This window comes from Scyliorhinus torazame, chromosome 8 (assembly GCF_047496885.1).
Source record: "Scyliorhinus torazame isolate Kashiwa2021f chromosome 8, sScyTor2.1, whole genome shotgun sequence".
NCBI lineage: Eukaryota > Metazoa > Chordata > Chondrichthyes > Carcharhiniformes > Scyliorhinidae > Scyliorhinus > Scyliorhinus torazame.
Genome location: NC_092714.1, coordinates 60,813,447 through 60,834,052, shown reverse-complemented (window position 1 = coordinate 60,834,052; position 20,606 = coordinate 60,813,447). Strand labels below are relative to the sequence as shown.

Genomic DNA, 20,606 nt, shown 5'->3' with positions numbered 1-20,606 from the left:
CATGAGGAAGGAACTGGCCAGAGTTGATTGGAAAAGGAGCCTAGCAGGGAAGACAGTGGAACAGCAATGGCAGGGGTTTTGGGGGGTTATTCGGGAGGCACAACAGAAATTCATCCCAAGGAGGAGGAAACATGCTTAGGGCAGGACAAGGCAGCCATGGTTGACGAGGGAAGTCAAGGACAGCATAAAAGCTAAAGAAAAAGCATACAAAGTGGCGAGGATTAGTGGGAAGCCAGAGGATTGGGAAGCCTTTAATAGCGAGCAGAGGACAACTAAAAAAGCAATGAGGGGGCAGAAGATGAAATATGAGTGCAAGTTAGCTAGTAATATAAAGGGAGGTAGGAAGTTTTTTTCGATATATAAAAGGTAAGAGAGAGGCAAAAATAGACATTGGACCATTGGAAAATGTGGCTGGAGAAGTAATAATTGGAAACAAAGAAATGGCAGATGAACTGAATAGTTACTTTGCATCAGTCTTCACGGTGGAAGACACCAGTGGGATGCCAGAGCTCCAAGAGAACCAGGGGGCAGAGATGAGTGCAGTGACCATTGCTAAGGAGAAGGTTCTGGGGAAACTGAAGGGTCTGAAGATGGAGACGTCACCTGGGCTGGATGGTCTACACCCCAGGGTGCTAAAAGGGATAGCTGAGGAAATTGCGGAGGCATTGGTGGTGATCTTTCAGGAATCACTGGAGGCAGGAAGGGTCCCAGAGGACTGGAAAGTGGCTAATGTAGCACCCCTGTTTAAGAAGGGAGGGAGGCAGAAGACAGGGAATTATAGGCCGGTTAGCCTGACTTCGGTCATTGGTAAGATTTTAGAGTCTGTTATTTAAGATGAAATCGCGGAGTACTTGGAAGTGCATGGTAAAATAGCACTAAGTCAGCACGGCTTTGTCAAGGGGAGGCCATATCTCACAAATCTCTGTTTGGGGAAGTAACAAGGAAGTTAGACAAAGGAGAACCAGTGGACATTATTTATTTAGATTTCCAGAAGGCCTTTGACAAGGTGCCACATAGGTAACTGTTAAATCAGTTAAGAGCCAATGATGTGAAGGGTAGGATCCTGGCATGGATAGAGGATTGGCTGACTGGCAGAAGGCAGAGTGGGGGGGATAAAGGGGTCATTTTCAGGATGGCAGCCAGTGACTAGTGGTGTGCATCAGGGGTCTTTGCTGGGACCACAACTTTTCACAATATACATTAAATGATCTGGAAGAAGGAACTGTTGCTAATTTTGCAGATGATACAAAGACCTATAGGGGACAGGTAGTATTGAGGAAGCAAGCGTGCTGCAGAAGGACTTGGATAGGCTAGGAGAGTGGGCAAAGTGGCAGATGGAATACAATGTGGAAAGTGTGAGGTTATGCCCTTTGGAAGGAGAAATGGAGGCATAGACTATTTTCTAAATGGGGAGATCATAGAATCATAGAATTTACAGAGCAGGAGGGCATTCGGCCCATCGAGTCTGCACCGGCCCTTACAAAGAGCACCCTACTGAAGCCCACGTATCTACCCTATCCCCGTAATCCAGTAACCCCCACTTAACATTTTTTGGACACAAAGGGCAATTTAGCATGGTCAATCCACCTAACCCGCACATCTTTGGACTGTGGGAGGAAACCAGAGCACCTGGAGGAAACCCATGCAGACACGGGGAGGACACGCAGACTCCGCACAGACAGTGATCCAGCCGATAATTAAACCTGGGACCCTGGAGCTGTGAAGCAACTATGCTAACCACTATGCTACCGAGATGCTTAGGAAATTAGAAGCACAAAGGGACTTGGGAGTCCTTGTTCACGATTCTCTGAAGGTTAACGTGCAGGTTCCGTCGGCAGTTAGGAAGGCAAATGCAATGTTAGCATTCATGTCAAGAGGGCTAGAATACAAGACCAGGGATGTACTCCTGAGGCTATATAAGGCTCTGTTAAGACCCCATTTGGAGTATTGAGAGCAGTTTTGGGCCCCGTATCTAAGGGAGGATGTACTGGCCTTAGAAAGGGTCCAGAGGAGGTTCACAAGAATGATCCCTGGAATGAAGAGCTTGTCATATGAGGAACGGTTGAGAACGCTGGGTCTGTACGCGTTGGAGTTTAGAAGGATGGGGGGGGGGGGGGATCTTATTGAAACTTACAGGATACTGCGAGGCCTGGATAGAGTGGACGTGGAGAGGATTGTTTCCACTTGTAGGAAAAACTAGAAGCAGAGGACACAATCTCAGACTAAAGGGACGATCCTTTAAAACAGAGATGAGGAGGAATTTCTTCAGCCTGAGGGTGGTGAATCTTAGGAACTCTTTGCCGCAGAAGACTGTGGAGGCCAAATCACTGAGTGTCTTTAAGACAGAGATAGATAGGTTTTTAATCAATAAGGAGATCAGGGTGATTATAGGGAGAAGGCTGGAGCATGGGGATGAGAAAAATAAATATCAGCCATGATTGAATGGCGGAGCAGACTCACTGGGCCGAGTGGCCTATTTCTGCTCCTATGTCTGATGGTCTTATTGTACCGTGCACGTTCATTACATTCACATTGACTAAACCTTCTGACAAAACTGTCAGATACATTATTACTTTTATTGCCAAAGAAAGAGTGAGGATATCCTTATCCAATTTAATTCTGCTTGAGTCCCGCCATAGAATCCTGCTCGGTTGGCGATCAGCAGCACCACCTAAAACTGTAGACTCGCTGTCCAACCTATTAGAATTTCTCCAAATGGAGAAAATCAAATTCACCATCGGTGGGTCGGAAGAGAACTTGCACAAAACATGGGAGCCATTCACCCGACTGTTCCGAGACCGGTTTGTGGCCAACACAAATAAATAAATAGCCGGTAGTCAGGGAGAAATAGCCAGGACAAGATAGAAAGAGGAAGGCGAGGGAGGACTTGGGGGGGGGGGGGGGGGGGGCAAGGGGAGGTAGCAAAACCCAGCAAGAAAGAATGGGGGGCAGCAGTGAAGAAGGGGGGGGCAACGGATGGGGGGCAGTCAAGGAGAGGGGGGGGGTTGTATGCTGAGCCAGATGGCGACAGACTCTAAATAGAGAAACCAAAGAAGAAGCTTTTATGACTGTACAATAAATGAAAACGAACATCAATGTTTATAATTTTGAAAATGGCAATAAAAAGATTCTTTTCAAAATTCTGCTAGAGTCACAGCCACGTTAACATCAAAACAGTACTAACAGCCCTGGCTCACTCAGCGGGACTTTTGGGATTAATTTCAAAATAAATTGTTTTCTAAGGAACTTATAATAATAATAATCTTTATTGTCACAAGTAGGCTTACATTAGCACTGCAATGAAGTTACTATGAAAAGCCCCTAGTCGCCACATTCCGGCGCCTGTTTGAGTACGCAGAGGGAGAATTCAGAATGGCCAATTACCTAATAGCGCATCTTTCGGGACTTGTGGTACCTTTCACATTACGACCACTGATAATTTGATACAATCTTACGCTCCCATTTGGGTAGTATAAATTCTCACAGCTTCTTGTCTGTCCTTTTGTCACTTTTATTGAATATTACTCGAGCCACATGTATCCAAGCTTATTCTATAATTTTGCAGCAAAGTAAACTGTGAACTGTAAACTCCCTCATGAAGTCCCAAATTGTAAATTACTTTATATTTACGTTATATTTATTATGCTGAAATGTTACCTGGATACTTTGAAATCCTCCAAAATCAGTATTTAAACCCCAGAGCTGCCAACTAAAACATCCTTTGCAGTTCTTTCAATTTTTAATCATCGTGCTGATTAAATCACTCAGAAAATTGCCGTTTACGGTTAAGAAACAACCTAAAGATTTATCAGAGATTGTCCCGCCGCCGGCAGACACAAGGGAGTGCTGGGGTGCTGGCGCCCCTCTCCTCTCTGCAGTGCCTTGCACTCTGGGTTTTGGTTTCTCCGTATCGGAACTCCAGGTGACAATGGGTCACCCGAAGGTGCTCGGGATATCTTCGAAGTAACAATTCCCCAGAGCGCTTTGGAAGAGCTCGAGTCTCTGGACCGAGAACCTCACCTAGTTTGAATTGCTTTGCTGATATCCTTCCCTACCTTTGCCATATGATATCCAAAGCACAGGTAAAGAAAAAAATAATGTATAATCACATGGAATTCAATCATAGAGGTTGGAAATTCATTCATTTTGGGCCCCTTCTAGCACACCTAACATGGCTCTCAAAAGAATCCATAAGGTAATGAGGGAAGCAGAGTGCACACCAGCTGTTTATTCCCTCTCTCTTTCTTTCTATGTTTTGACTAAGAGACTTCCCCCTACCCCAAGAGAGGAAATGGCAGCTGGGCCCACAATTTCAATGCTGCTTGGAGGCCAGGGGAAAGGACCATGCCATTGGAAAATTACATGCTGAAAGCTCCCAGCCCGACCTAAGCCTTGTTGGAGGAGGATTGCATCTGATTACAAGGTTCCGATTAGTAAAGGCCTGAGCCTTTCCTCCCCAGGAAGGTGATAACTGAGGATACAAGACCCTGGCATTCATTTATTTGAAGTTAGCTCTGAAAGATAGAACATATAGAACATAGAACAATACAGCGCAGTACAGGCCCTTCGGCCCACGATGTTGCACCGAAACAAAAGCCATCTAACCTACACGATGCCATTATCATCCATATGTTTATCCAATAAACTTTTAAATGCCCTCAATGTTGGCGAGTTCACGACTGTAGCAGGTAGGGCATTCCACGGCCTCACTACTCTTTGCGTAAAGAACCTACCTCTGACCTCTGTCCTATATCTATTACCCCTCAGTTTAAAGTTATGTCCCCTCGTGCCAGCCATTTCCATCCGCGGGAGAAGGCTCTCACTGTCCACCCTATCCAACCCCCTGATCATTTTGTATGCCTCTATTAAGTCTCCTCTTAACCTTCTTCTCTCCAACAAAAACAACCTCAAGTCCATCAGCCTTTCCTCATAAGATTTTCCCTCCATACCAGGCAACATCCTGGTAAATCTCCTCTGCACCCGCTCCAAAGCTTCCACGTCCTTCCTATAATGCGGTGACCAGAACTGTACGCAATACTCCAAATGCGGCCGTACCAGAGTTCTGTACAGCTGCAACATGACCTCCCGACTCCGGAACTCAATCCCTCTACCAATAAAGGCCAACACTCCATAGGCCTTCTTCACAACCCTATCAACCTGGGTGGCAACTTTCAGGGATCTATGCACATGGACACCTAGATCCCTCTGCTCATCCACACTTTCAAGAACTTTACCATTAGCCAAATATTCCGCATTCCTGTTATTCCTTCCAAAGTGAATCACCTCACACTTCTCTACATTAAACTCCATTTGCCACCTCTCAGCCCAGCTCTGCAGCTTATCTATATCCCTCTGTAACCTGCTACATCCTTCCACACTATCGACAACACCACCAACTTTAGTATCGTCTGCAAATTTACTCACCCACCCTTCTGCGCCTTCCTCTAGGTCATTGATAAAAATGACAAACAGCAACGGCCCCAGAACAGATCCTTGTGGTACTCCACTTGTGACTGTACTCCATTCTGAACATTTCCCATCAACCACCACCCTCTGTCTTCTTTCAGCTAGCCAATTTCTGATCCACATCTCTAAATCACCCTCAATCCCCAGCCTCCGTATTTTTTGCAATAGCCTACCATGGGGAACCTTATCAAACGCTTTGCTGAAATCCATATACACCACATCAACTGCTCTACCCTCGTCTACCTGTTCAGTCACCTTCTCAAAGAACTCAATAAGGTTTGTGAGGCATGACCTACCCTTCACAAAGCCATGCTGACTATCCCTGATCATATTATTCCTATCTAGATGATTATAAATCTTGTCTCTTATAATCCCCTCCAAGACTTTACCCACTACAGACGTGAGGCTCACCGGTCTATAGTTGCCGGGGTTGTCTCTGCTCCCCTTTTTGAACAAAGGGACCACATTTGCTGTCCTCCAGTCCTCTGGCACTATTCCTGTAGCCAATGATGACATAAAAATCAAAGCCAAAGGTCCAGCAATCTCTTCCCTGGCCTCCCAGAGAATCCTAGGATAAATCCCATCAGGTCCCGGGGACTTATCTATTTTCAGCCTGTCCAGAATTGCCAACACCTCTTCCCTACGTACCTCAATGCCATCTATTCTATTAGCCTGGGGCTCAGCATTCTCCTCCACAACATTATCTTTTTCCTGAGTGAATACTGATGAAAAATATTCATTTAGTATCTCGCCTATCTCTTCAGACTCCACACACAATTTCCCATCCCTGTCCTTGACTGGTCCTACTCTTTCCCTAGTCATTCGCTTATTCCTGACATACCTATAGAAAGCTTTTGGGTTTTCCTTGATCCTTCCTGCCAAATACTTCTCATGTCCCCTCCTTGCTCGTCTTAGCTCTCTCTTTAGATCCTTCCTCGCTACCTTGTAACTATCCATCGCCCCAACCGAAACTTCACACCTCATCTTCACATAGGCCTCCTTCTTCCTCTTAACAAGAGATTCCACTTCCTTGGTAAACCACGGTTCCCTCGCTCGACGCCTTCCTCCCTGTCTGACCGGTACATACTTATCAAGAACACGCAGTAGCTGATCCTTGAACAAGCCCCACTTATCCAGTGTGCCCAACACTTGCAGCCTACTTCTCCACCTTATCCCCCCCAAGTCACGTCTAATGGCATCATAATTGCCCTTCCCCCAGCTATAACTCTTGCCCTGCGGTGTATACTTATCCCTTTCCATCATTAACGTAAACGTCACCGAATTGTGGTCACTGTCCCCAAAGTGCTCTCCTACCTCCAAATCTAACACCTGGCCTGGTTCATTACCCAAAACCAAATCCAACGTGGCCTCGCCTCTTGTTGGCCTGTCAACATATTGTTTCAGGAAACCCTCCTGCACACACTGTACAAAAAACGACCCATCTATTGTACTCGAACTATATCTTTTCCAGTCAATATTTGGAAAGTTAAAGTCTCCCATAATAACTACCCTGTTACTTTCGCTCTCATCCAGAATCATCTTCGCCATCCTTTCCTCTACATCCTTAGAACTATTAGGAGGCCTATAAAAAACTCCCAACAGGGTGACCTCTCCTTTCCTGTTTCTAACTTCAGCCCATAGTACCTCGGAAGAAGAGTCCCCATCTAGCATCCTCTCCGCCACCGTAATACTGCTCTTGACTAGCAGCGCCACACCTCCCCCTCTTTTGCCTCCTTCTCTGAGCTTACTAAAACACCTAAACCCCGGAACCTGCAACATCCATTCCTGTCCCTGCTCTATCCATTCCCTACATCCTGTTTCCACAGCAAAGAAACAGGCCATTCAGTCCAATTGGCCTATGCCGGTGTTTAATCTCCACACAAGCCTCATCTCACCTTACTTCATCCCACCCCATCAGCATATCCTTCTAATCCTTCATGTACTCATCCAGTCTCCCCTTAAATATAAATTATACTACAGAGGATAAGAGTCCCTTACAGACAGATGTCAAAGTCAGATTAGCTCAAAATGCCCAAATAATTCAGGCCCCATCTTAAATTCTCCTATTTGCATACTGGGTCCCAAACCCCAAAATGCATATTATAAATTCATATAAATATGTTCCCTCTTTGAAAAATAAAGCTGTTTTGGGGAATTCCTATAACACTCAAATACATTTTCTGCTGAGTTAATCAAAGACATATAATGGGAACCTACAGAGATACAAAAAGCTGATTCAATCAGGTTTAGAGTTCCACAGGTACTAGTAACCTCCAATACATAAAGTGTCAAGCCTCAGCTGTCACTGTTCAAAGCTATTCAATCATGGGAATGGGGCCAGTCATCACAGCAGAGACTAATTTCCTTACCCAATTTCAAAAGAAGCTATACTTTCACCAGAGATCATTAGAAGCAATCAAAAGTGGTGACCAGGCTGATATATAATCCTTGCTCTGCGTGGGTTTCCTTTGGGTGCTCCGGTTTCCTCCCACAAGTCCCGAAAGACATGCTGTTAAGTGAATTGGACATTCTGAATTCCCCCTCCGTAGCTGAACAGGCGTCGAAGTGTGGTGACGGGGGGATTTTCAGTAACTTCATTGCAGTGTTAATGTAAACCTACTTATGACACTAATAAAGATTATCACACTAGCTTCAAAAACATATTGTCTATTTTTACAGTTTGAATATAGTATCTGAAATATTACGGATTAAAACGGCCCAATAAAAGGACCTCTTACCATCACCAAGCACAGACGACACAGGTGCTGTGATAGAATTGTCTCATACCTTTGGCATCGGGTCAGGTTTATATCAGAAGTGCAGGGATTGTATGTTGATCTACCACTCACTACCAGGTGTGTGAAACTAAACAGAGATCAAGACAGGAAGGAGCATCAGGTTGCTCAGAGGAACACTAATCAAGGAACATCCCAACCATTGTCCACTGGTTGTTACATGTAGCATGAAAAACACGATTGATGCTATCTACAGAGCATTCCCGACGTACCTGATAGAGAATATGAAGATCATTCTCCAAAACAAACCCTTTCATTGCTTTCTGTAAGTCAGCAAAGATTCTCAGTGCATCTGGAGGAGACAGGGAAGAGGCGAGAGTGGCTGCTCCCAACTGTGTGGGTCGATACAGGTGAACTATATAAAAAGAAACACATTATTCAAAATAACACATCATTTATACAAGTACAATTAAAACAATTAGCATTTTTCAGCACAGGAGGCCACCATTTTCCTGTAACAGCTCTTTGAAAGAGCTGCCTAATTTAGTTCCAAACTCCAGCTTTTCCCACGTAACCTCACAAATTCATCCTCTTCAATTACTGTCTTCACTGGTTTAACACAGTGGGCTAAACAGCTGGCTTGTAATGCAGAACAAGGCAGCAGCGCGGGTTCAATTCCCGTTCCAGCCTCCCTGAACAGGCACCAGAATGTGGCGACTAGGGGCTTTTCACAGGAACTTCATTGAAGCCTACTTGTGACAATAAGTGATTATTATTACTTCTTGGGTGAATCAATTTTACAAAGGGGGAGGGAAATTGAATAATGCAAATTATTTGAGAGTGTAACTGCTCTGCAGTGTAATAAGTCAGTCAGCAAAACTGTGGAAGTTTAAAAATGGCCATGATTCATTCAAGAAGTTCCTATATTGATTAATTTTTCTCTTGGAAAAAAAACATTAAACTAAATTATATGATTAAAAAATGGACAGAGTGTTCGAGACAGAGGAGAGACCTAAAGGTGAAACAAGACCCAGAGAATAAAGGCACGTCACAGAAGAACTAATTCACAATTGATACAAAAGCAAAGGAATTGTCCAGAAATTGGAAGAGAAAATTTCCCAGAAAAAAATTTGAGTCTTAGAATGAACATGTTCACTTGAATTATCCAAGACTTGAATTTCACCAGTATGTCTATGAGCAATGCTTCACAATAATAACTGACCACAAGCCCCTGTTGGGGCTCCTCCATGAATACAAGTGATACTTCCAATCAACTCCACCAGGGTACAACGGTGGGCCTTGTTGCGGACTACCTACGATTACACCTTTCAGCATAGGCTCTGCACACAAATTTCAAATGCTGAAGTGCTGAATCGCCTCCCACTTCCAAAGAACCTGGGATTACCATTGGTGCCTTAAGACATCATCCTGGCACTAAATATTCCTTATAGAATTCGACCGGGAAACCATCCGGACCCGGTGCCTTCCCCCGCTTGCATGCTTCCTATCCCTTTGATCAGCTCCTCCAGCCCAATCGGGGCCCCCAGTCCCGCCACCAGTCCCTCTGGCACTAAATATTCTTGACACTTTGCCAGTAACGTCAGGTCATATAAAGAACTGGATGCAACACGACCCAGTCTTGTCCAAAGTGAAGCACATGGAGCAGGATTCTCTCAGCCTGGGGCCGGGCCGGAGAATCTCCGCAACCGGGCCACGCCGCCCGACGCCAGCACGTGATTCTCCGCAGAGCGGAGAATCGGTGCCATCGGCACCGGTGTGTTTGGCACTGCGCGGTCGCGGGCCGCTCTACACGGCCGGTCCGCCGATTCTCGGCCCGGGATGGGCCGAGCGGCCGCAGTTAAAACGCTGAGCCCCACCGGCGCTGTCCACACCTGCTCGCAGCCGGCAGAAACTCTGCGTGCTGTGGGGGGGCCCTCCGATGCGGCCTGGCCCGCAATCGGGGCCTACCGATTGGTGGACCAGCCTCTCTGTCCCCCGGCCTCTTTTCCTACGTGCCAGCCCCTGTAGCCCTGTGCCATGTTGCGTCGGGGCCGGCACGCTGAAGGAGGTCACTGCGCATGTGCGGCGGTGCCACTGCACATGCGCGGATCCCGCGGCGCCCAGTTTGCACCGGGATCGGCAGCTGAAAATGAACTCAGTTGCAAGGATGGAGTCATACTCTGGGGTTCCCGAGTGGTGGTACCACCCCCAGTAAGAGAGCCACTGTTTCAAGAATTTCACAGAGCCCATCCGGGCCAAATGAAAATGCTCGCTCAAAGCTACATTCGGAGGGCCCGGCACAGATCAGGATATTGAACACATGGTGGGCCAGTGCGACCCCTGCAAGGGTCTACATATCAACCTCCACCTTCTGCCGCATGTTTTGCACAAAGGAGACAGGTAATTTCAAGTCAGCAGCCTGGTCCTTATCAGGAACTTTGCCTCAGTCCCACTTTGACTACCAGGCAAAATTGTATCAAAGTCAGGTCCAGTCTCATACGTGGTGGGTTTAAATGGTAGGACAGTGCGGAAACACGTTGACAATGTAAGAAGCCAGGAGGCTACAATCCCACTCTCGGAACAGTTGGAGCCGGTAGCACCAGTGCTCCTGTGGCGTAGCCAGAACAGAGGGAATCTAGGAGTTCTGAGGAGGCCCCGATGACACAGGAGGGAGCTGGAGAAGGGAATGCCTCTGCCGTAGCAGTCGAATATCCAAGGCAATCTTCCAAGGATGACAACATCGCTACTTCAGAATTGGAAGAACCAGTTGGGGGATGAAGGAGGTCTACGAAATCCAGAAAATCTCTCAATAGATTGACCTTATGATGAACTGTAATGGACTCTCTCACCTTGTGTTTCTCAACCTTTTTATTGTATATAGTTGCTGTACATAACCTGTTATGGAAATGTTTTTTTTTAATAAAAATTTTATGGAGGTTTTGTTTGGTATTATAACAACACAATAAACAATGTACATGAAACTATAAACATAGTGCAAAAACTGTCTCCCTTTATTAACTCCCTACTCTAAGCTAAACTAACCCCCCCCCACTTCTGCTGACGATTAATTTTACGCAAAGAAGTCGACGAACGGTTGCCACCTCCGATCGAACCCCAATAGTGACCCTCTCAAGGTGAACTTGATTTTCTCCAAACAGAGAAAGCAAGCCATGTCCGATAGCCAGGTCTCCGACTTCGGGGGCTTTGAGTCCCTCCAAGCTAATAGTATCCGTCTCCAGGCTACCAGGGAAGCAAAGGCCAGAATATCTGCCTCTTTCTCCTCCTGGATTCCCAGGTCTTCCGACACCCCGAAAACCGCCACCTCTGGACTCAGTGCCACCCTTGTTTTTAACACTGTGGACACGACATCTGCAAACCCCTGCCAAAATCCCCTAAGCTTCGGACATGCCCACATGTGGACATGGTTCGCTGGTCCTCCCGCACATTTTGCACACCTGTCTTTCACCCCAAGGAATCTGCTCACCGGGCCACTGTCATGTGAGCCCGGTGAACGACCTTAAATTGTACCAGGCTGAGCCTGGCACATGTTGCGGACGCGTCGACTCTACTCAACACGTCCGCCCATAGACCATCCTCTATCCTCCCAGCTCCTCCTCCCACTTGCACTTCAGCTCCTCAGTCCACGCCTCCTCTCCTCCCACTTGCACTTCAGCTCCTCGGTCTGCGTCTCCTCTGACCACACAAGTTCCTTGTAAATGTCTGAGACGCTCCCTTCTCCTACCCACCCTCTGGAAACTACCCGGTCCTGAACCCCCTTTAACGGTAGGAGCGGGAAGGTTGACACCTGTTTATGTAGGAAGTCCCGCACCTGCAGATACCTGAATTTCATAGATTATCATAGAATTTACAGTGCAGAAGGAGGCCATTCGGCCCATCGAGTCCGCACCGGCTCTTGGAAAGAGCATCCCACCCAAGGTCAACACCTCCACCCTATCCCCACAACCCCACCCAACACTAAGGGCAATTTTGGACACGAAGGGCAATTTATCAGGGCCAATCCACCTAACCTGAACATCTTTGGACTGTGGGAGGAAACCGGAGCACCCGGAGGAAACCCACGCACACACGGGGAGGTCGTGCAGACTCCGCACAGACAGTGACCCAAGCCAGAATCGAACCTGGGACCCTGGAGCTGTGAAGCAATTGTGCTACCCACAATGCTACCGTGCTGCCCCTCAGTATTTGTTTCTCCTCGCCAACCCAAACTTCTCCTCCAGCGCCCTCATACTCGGAAAGGTCCCCTCTATAAACATATCCCCACCCTCTCACATCCCTGCTCTCCACCATATCCAGAATCCCCCATCCATACTTCCCAGGGCAAACCGGTGATTATTACAGATTGGGGACCAGACCGATGCTCCCTCTGCTCCCACATGTCTCCTCCATTGCCCCCAGACTCTCAGGGCCGCCATGGGGCTGGTGGAATACCGTGCTGGCGGGAACGGCAGAGGCGCAGTTACCAACACCCCCAAACAGATGCCCTTGCATGAAGCCGCCTCCATACGCTCCCATGCCGTCCTCTCCCCCACCACCCACTTCCTGATCATGGCTATATTCGCCGCCCAGTAATACTTACTAAAATTTGGCAGCGCCAGCCCGCCCTCTCCCCGACTCCGCTCAAGCATTACCTTCCTTATCCGCGAGGTCTTGCCTGCCCAAACAAAGCCAGAGATCACTTTGTTGACCCGTTTGAAAAAGGACCGCGGAATAAAGATGGGGAGACATTGAAACATGAACAAGAATCTCGGGTGGACCGTCATCTTCACCGTCTGCACCCTCCCAGCCTGAGACAACGGAAGCACGTCCCATATCCGAAAATCGTCCTTCATTTGGTCTACACGCCGGGCCAGATTTGATTTATGCAGCCCATATTTAGCTTATACCCCGAAAACCGGCCAAATTCCCCTAGAATCCTCATGATTTCTTCCATCCCCTCTAATGGGTCCGATCCATACAGAAGCAGGTCGTCTGCATAGAGTGAGACTCTGTGCTCCTCCACCACCCACCCCCGGACAAGCCCCTTCGAGGCCCTCAGAGCCATTGCCAACAGCTCCATAGCTAGCACGAACAACAGTGGGGAGAGGGGGCATCCCTGTCTCGTCACCCGGTGCAGTCTAAAATAGTCTGATGTTGTCCTATTCGTCCGTACACTTGCCACAGGAGCCTGATACAGCAACCTGACCCAGACAATAAAGCCCCACCCAAATCCGAACCGTCCCAGTACCTCCCACAGATAATCCCATTCTACCCGATCACAAGCCTTTTCCGCATCCATTGCAATCACTACCTCCACCTCCCTACCTTCCGGGGGCATCATGATCACATTTAACAACCTTCTTACATTGGCCACCAACAGCCTACCCTTAACAAATCCCGTCTGGTCCTCCCCAATAATGTCCGGAACACAATCCTCAATCCTGGAGGACACCATTTTGGCCAGCAGTTTGGCATCCACATTCAACAGGGATATCAGCCTGTGGGACCCACACAGCTCCGGGTTCTTGTCCCGCTTCAGAATCAGCGAAATTGTGGCCTGTGACATCGTCGGGGGCAGCACCCCTCTCTCCCTTGCCTCATTGAACATCCTCATCAACACCAGCCCCAATATTCCAGAGAACTTTTTATAAAACTCCACTGGGTACCCGTCTGGCCCCGGGGTTTTACCCGCCTGCATGGCCTTCAGACCCTCCACTATCTCTTCGAACCCGATCGGGGCCCCCAGCCCTTCTACCAGCTCCCCATCCACCTTTGGGAAGTTCAGCCCCCCCCAAGAAGTGCCTCATCCCCACCGGCCGCATACGGGGTTTCGACCTATACTGCCTACTGTAGAAATCCCTAAACGCCTTATTCACCCCTGCTGAATCTCCAACCAGGTTCCCATCTCCGTCATTTACTTTCCCCATCTCCCTGGCTGCCTCCCTCTTTCTAAGCTGCTATGCAAGCATTCTGCTGGCCTTCTCTCCATACTGAGACTACCCCCCTCGCCTTTCTCAGCTGCTCCACTGCGCTCCCTGTGGTTAACAAGCCGAACTCCGCCTGTAGGCGCTGCCGTTTCCTTAAAAGCTCTGCCTCTGGGATCTCCACATACCTCCTATCAATCTGTAGTATCTCCTTTACCAGTCGGTCCATCTCTGCTCTGTCCACTTTCTCCCTATGGGCCCGTATAGAGATCAGCTCCCCTCTGACCACCACCTTCAGTGCTTCCCACTGCTGAAATTTCCCCCGTGTCGTTGACCTGCAGGTAGTTCTGAATACATTTCCTCAGCCGCTCGCCCACCCCTTCGTCAGCCAAAAGTCCCACATCTAACCTCCAGTGTGGTGCTGGTTACTGTCTTTACTAACCTGCAGGTCAACCCAGTGCATAGCATGGTCTGAGATTGTGATCGCCAAGTACCCCGTATCCACCACCCCTGCCAGTAAGGCCATGCTCAAAATGAAGAAATCGAACTGGGAGTACACCTTATGCACGTGTGAGTAGGAGAACTCCTTCACCCTCGGCTGCCCAAATCCGCATGGATCCCCCCCCCACCCCCACCCCCCATCTGCTCCATGAACCCTTTTAGTTCCTTTGCCATTGCTGGCACCTTGCCCATTTTTGAGCTCGACTGGTCCAAGCCAGGGTCAATAACTGTGTTGACGTCCTCTCCCATGACCAACCTGTGCAAGTCCAGGTCCGGTATCTTCCCCAGCATCCTCTTTATAAACTCCACATCATCCCAATTTGGCGCATACACATTTACTAATACCACCTGCACACCCTCCAGTTTCCCACTGACCATAATGTACCGACCTCCCACATCCAAAACTATTCTACCCGCCTCAAACCCCACCCGCTTATTGATCAGGATCGCGACCCCTCTAGTCTTTGAATCCAGTCCCGAGAGAAAGACCTGACTGACCCAGCCTTTCCTCAATCTAATCTGGTCAGTTACTCGAAGGTGTCTCTCCTGCAACATTACCACGTCCGCCTTCAGTCCCCCAAGATATCTTTACGCAAAGAGTAGTGAGGCCGTGGAATGCCCTACCTGCTACAGTAGTGAACTCGCCAACATTAAGGGCATTTTAAAGTTTATTGGATAAACATATGGATGATAATGGTATAGTGTAGGTTAGATGGCTTTTGTTTCGGTGCAACATCGTGGGCCAAAGGGCCTGTACTGCGCTGTATTGTTCTATGTTCTATGTTCTATGCGCGAACACACGTGCCCGCTTGACCGGCCCATTTAACCCTCGAACATTCCAGGTGATCAGCCTAGTTGGGTGGCTCATTGCACCCCCCCTTCGCCGATCAGCCATTCACTTTTTTGGGCCCACCTCCAGCCCATGCTCCGCGCCTCCACCGACCCGCCCCCAGGCAGCCTCCGCCCCCAACCTCCTCTCTGTCCCTTGGCCCAAGTCCCTCCCTCGTCAGCAGAATATTTCCCTCTCTCCCCCCCAGTAACAACACTCTGTAACCCCCCCCCTTTGATAAACCGAACATATGCACACCCCCAGTCCACTTTCGTGAGCTAGCCCGCCCAGCTAGCTTGGTGGCCCCCATCCCTGGCACCGAATAGTGTCCCACCTATTGTTCCCTCCGCACCCTCCCCCCCGCTCATACAAACATACTGCAACATCAAACAATCCCCACACAATTGCCCGACAGAAAAACACCAAAATCTAAATAAGCACACCTCCATCCCCCAACAGTGCAAATGCAAACCTTAACTCACTCAGCTCTGTCACTGGTCCCAAATCAATACAGAAGGCATTACAAACAACTTCCACAAAACGAAAAACGAGAAACTTTTGTTTAAAGAACCGAGAAACAAAAAAAAACATGAACGCTGCAGCAAAGTTCAAAAGTTCTCAGTCCACCACCAGTCCTTTTCTTTACACAAAGTCCAGCGCGACCTCAGGCGACTCGAAATAAAGTGCTATTCCTCGTACGTGACCCAGAGACGGGCCGGATACAACAGTCCAAACTTCACCTTTTTCTTAAAAAGGATCGACCCAATCTGGTTGAAGCCTGCTCTCCTCCTAGCCACCTCCACACTCAGGTCTTGGTAGACCCGCAGGATACTATTGTCCCACTTACAGCTCCATGTCTGCTTTGCCTACTGTACAATGCGCTCCTTATCCAGGTACCTGTGGAATCTCACCACCATTGCACTCGAGGTGGTTGGGGGGCGCGGGGGGGTCACCCGCTCGCGGCTTCCTCGCTGGTGCTCTGTGAGCCCTGTACACCTCCAAGGGTCGGGAGACTACCCCATCCCCCAGCAGCTTCTCAAGCACGTCTGCGATGTATGCCCCAGCGTCCGCTCCTTCGGACCCCTCCGGGAGCCCAACAATTCTCAAGTTTTACCGGCGGGACCTATTCTCTAGGTCCTCCACCTTCTTCGGGAGCTTCTTCTGCTGGTCTCTCAGCATCCCCACCTCCATCTCCAGCGCAGTTTGATGTTCCCCCTGCTCAGCCAGTGCCTTGTCCACCTCTGGATCACCCGATCTTGGGCGTCCGATCTAAGCTCCAGCTGCTCAATTGACTCTTTTATCGGGTCCAAGCAGTCCCGTTTCTGCTTAGCTAAGCCTTCCTGAATAACTTGCATCAGCTGCTCCGTTGACCGCTGGGTCGACAAACCAGAGGTCCGGTCCTCCACCATGCTGTCTCCTGCTGCAACTTCAGCCCAAGCCTTCTCTGTCTTTCTGTTTCTCCCTTTACGAGCACTTCTAGCCCTTCTCTCCATGCACCGATGTGGGAATTCAGTACACAATTGCCTCTGTCATCAGTTTTACAGTTCAAGTCCGGTAGAAAATCGGGGAAAAGGTCCAAAAGTCTGACCCGAGCGGGAGCCACCAAATATGCGACTTACTCCTTCATAGCCGCCACCGGAAGTCATGGAAATATCTTATTGAGCGGCTTATAAAGTAGAGGGATGTGGCAGCGTGGCTCCTTTAAGGGACGGGGCCTCACCGTCCACATGACCAGCTCAGGGTCTATCATGCAGGAGCGCATGAACCCCCACCAATGGGGATAAAGTGTAGGGCCCTGGGAGTGGGGTCCTGAGCAGAGTGCAGTCTGGAGCCAGAGAGTGTAGGCCTGTTTAGTGACTCTATACCGGTGTAGTTTACCTTTACTAGTTACCAGTAAACCCTTGTTCCATTATACTAGAAATCCCCCTCATATTGCCTTGAGCCACCACAATTGCATTGGATCAAAAGAAGTGGCTTACGTGAATGCCAGAAAATGTGGTAAGTCTGAGGATTGAGAGCAATTTAGAGCCCAGCAAAGGAGAACCAAAAAGCTGATTAAGAAAGGGAAAAGAGTATGAATGCAAACTAGTGAGGAACATAAAAAGCAGACTGTAAAAGCTTCTTTAGGTATGTAAAAAGGAAAAGATTAGCTTGGACAAATGCGAGCCCATTACAGGTAGAGACAGAGGAATTTATAGGGGAGAACAGAAACTAAACAGTGGATATGGAAATTGTGCGGGAAAATGGCCTTGAGCTAGTTGGTTAGCCATGATCTAATTGAACAGCACAGCAGGCTCGATGGGCTGATTGGCCTACTCCTGTTCCCATGTTCATTTAAATTGTACCAGATGCAGGACTTAAAATGAAAGTTAGGCAAAATTAAAATAATTGACAAAAATGTATGGCAAACAACTTATCGCAAAACTTGTGTGAATAAACGGAATTATTTCAAAATTTAAACAACAGATGTACAAAAACAACAATTTCTAAAAGAAGATGTGCAGTATGGAACTAGCTTTAGAAAAGTGTAAGTCAGGTTATTGGCCTGAAGACTGGAAAACACGTGAAACTTTATTTGCCAAACGATAAGATAGAGGTAAAGGAAAAGTTACTTTTATCCCCTTCTTGGTCCTCTTCCAGTATTTGAATAAGCTCATTCTCCATTAGGTACTGAATAGAGTCCTCAATAGCATTGCCCTGGATTGATGCTGCCTCAGTCTCCTGTGCGCTGGCAGCCAGCAGTGTGCACGAGGCATACACACGGACATCTTCTGGGCTACTGGCAACACCGCCCACTATTATCTGAAACCAAGACAAAGAGCCCACAGTTTTAGCAATCCTACAATGTCCAAAGAATTCCTCAAGTCTGATAAATTGTTCTCACACACAGTCCAAACTAGAAATAATCATAAACTTGGATACAGCTCCATTTCCCAGTCACCTCAAACACAAGACTTTGAACCAATTTTCTTTCTCATAATCAACTACAATCTGTGGCATATATGGCATGAACTGTGCTGACAATTTCTATTTTCCTATATTCCTTAGTCTGTTGGATTCTGTAAAAGCACTGGAATTGATATCTTACCAAAGGATACCAGATAAATCCTTCACTTGCCAACAAGAAGTGTTGGGGATTTACCATCCAGTCTACATCTCGGAAATAATAATGCTTCAGTTTGACCTGCTAAACTGTTTTATATCAACTATTTCAGATCCTATTAACTTCCCATTAGAATCAAACCGAGTGAATTAACTCTTTCTCAACATTTACTAATAATTGTCTATTCATCTTAGAATCAAAGTTAGCCGCGCTTAAACATAGAGTGTGAAAATAACCAATAGTTCTGGTTAAATGACAAAATGAATAACCACGGTTACAAAGGCAGCTCAGGATGTTGCAGTAAATCCTTGCTGATAATAAATTTACTGTGCTGATTATAAATTGGTGAGATCAATTTGGGATTAAACTCCAGAAAATGCTAATTAAAGTAGATAACAATCTCATCAAAATGTATACAATTCTCACAACTTTGCCCACATTAGCTGGTTGCCTTTACTCTGGGAGACTGGCATTTACCTTCTCAGAGATCAGTGACAAACATCCTCTGTAGGAGTGCCATCCATTCCTCCTTTTATGTTTTATCAATCCAGTAACAGAGGTGAATATAAACCTCTGAATTTATTATGGTTTTTCTACCAATTCTACGACAGTTCCATCTATAATTGAACGCTCAGGTCATTCTGTCTGAGGTTTTCAGAAAAACTAAATCAAGCCATCACTTCCAACAATATATTACATTTATTTGTAAACTAGGACTCCATGGGATCAGAAATGTATTGGGATCTCTTTTGTATGTTTGAAAATGCTGTTATATACAAAACAACAAGCAGGTTCTGAATTACAAGTTGAAGACTTGTACATGTCCAAAATCTCATTTAAAACTTTTAAATATCAAGCATGACTTATTCTAGTCAATACAATTTGCCAAACAGGGAAGATAAAATAAAACGTTTTGACATCGATGTCTAAGAATCTTGGCCATCACATGAAGAGACAACATCACCAACGAAGGAGCGTTACAGAGGACTGGTCAGAAACGCCTGCCCAACTCATGAGAGAGAGAATGGAGACTGGCAAAACATGTATTTTGCTCCCCCACCAGAGACATGTAGAATGGACAACACCAGATAGAAAAAGAAGATAGTGGCAGCTAGCCACTGTATGAACCTTTTGATGGAATTAATTCCAACTAATTTCAGTATCGTTTGCTGTGTGCTTCTAATTCAGGTCCATTGCACTTCAGTTTAAATGAGAACCTCCAAGAGTGGTTCCTGGAATTGAATGAAAGAGATTGCAATGGACCGGTGCCAGTGGCAGAGTCTTGATGTCCAATGTCTCACACAGAACAGGAGGAACTAAGTAAGTTTAAGTTCTCAGGTTTTAAAAATGCTGAGTCAAGAGCTGTAAGGACATGGGTTAGATTCTCCAATTCGAAACTGGTCCGATTGATCTTTCACCTTACCTCAAGGATAGCTCGGATCATGCTGGTAGTGACCCCCTCGCCCTCCTTCTTCACAAGGCAGCTACGCACAGGTTTAAGCGAGCCTTGTAACAGGCTCATTCCTTTTGCTCTCTCTGCAGTCTTACACACAAGTACACTTTCACCTGGAACAAGGGTTAATGTTGAATATTATTAATACCTTTTTTGATACTCTCATTACTCTATACAAGTGATGAATTTAGAAAAAAAATTGTTAATTGTAATGCCCATTCTTTTTCAAATATATACCAAAATTTTACGATAATTCAAGTCAATGCAGTTTTTGATATTGTAGCACATACATTGTGATATGTAATATAGGATAGCATATCAAAATAAATTTGTATAAACCTTTTGATGGAATTAATTCCAACTCATTTCATTATCGTTTGCTATGTGCTTCTAATTCAGGTCCATTGAACTTCAGTTTAAATGCATTTACTTCTATTTCATTCACATTTTATCTGGCAGATGATTTAGGTTTAATGTGAATCTGCAGAACTAGTGTCAAGTGCATTCATGAAGTTCAATTGGAAAGTTTGGGACTGCTACAGGGAGTTTACACATGGGTAGAATGCTGCTCCAGTACAGTACAACACTGGATCTACCC

The 20,606-nt window shown here is 46.9% G+C and overlaps 1 protein-coding gene across 3 annotated transcripts in view; it reads right to left on the bottom strand.

Annotated features, from left to right (window-relative positions):
* The window catches only part of polq (polymerase (DNA directed), theta), a 144,080-nt gene that overhangs the window by 75,413 nt on the left and 48,061 nt on the right, over window positions 1-20,606 (bottom strand). For all 3 annotated transcript variants that reach the window (XR_011948657.1, XM_072513705.1, XM_072513706.1), the window contains exons 12-14: window positions 19,979-20,121; window positions 18,065-18,254; window positions 8,474-8,616 (exon numbers count right to left, since the gene is read on the bottom strand). Coding sequence is in view for 2 of the 3 variants with exons in the window: in XM_072513705.1 (XP_072369806.1) it covers window positions 8,474-8,616; window positions 18,065-18,254; window positions 19,979-20,121 (476 nt within the window). In the remaining variant the exon portion in view is untranslated. The remainder of the gene's footprint in view (window positions 1-8,473; window positions 8,617-18,064; window positions 18,255-19,978; window positions 20,122-20,606) is intronic.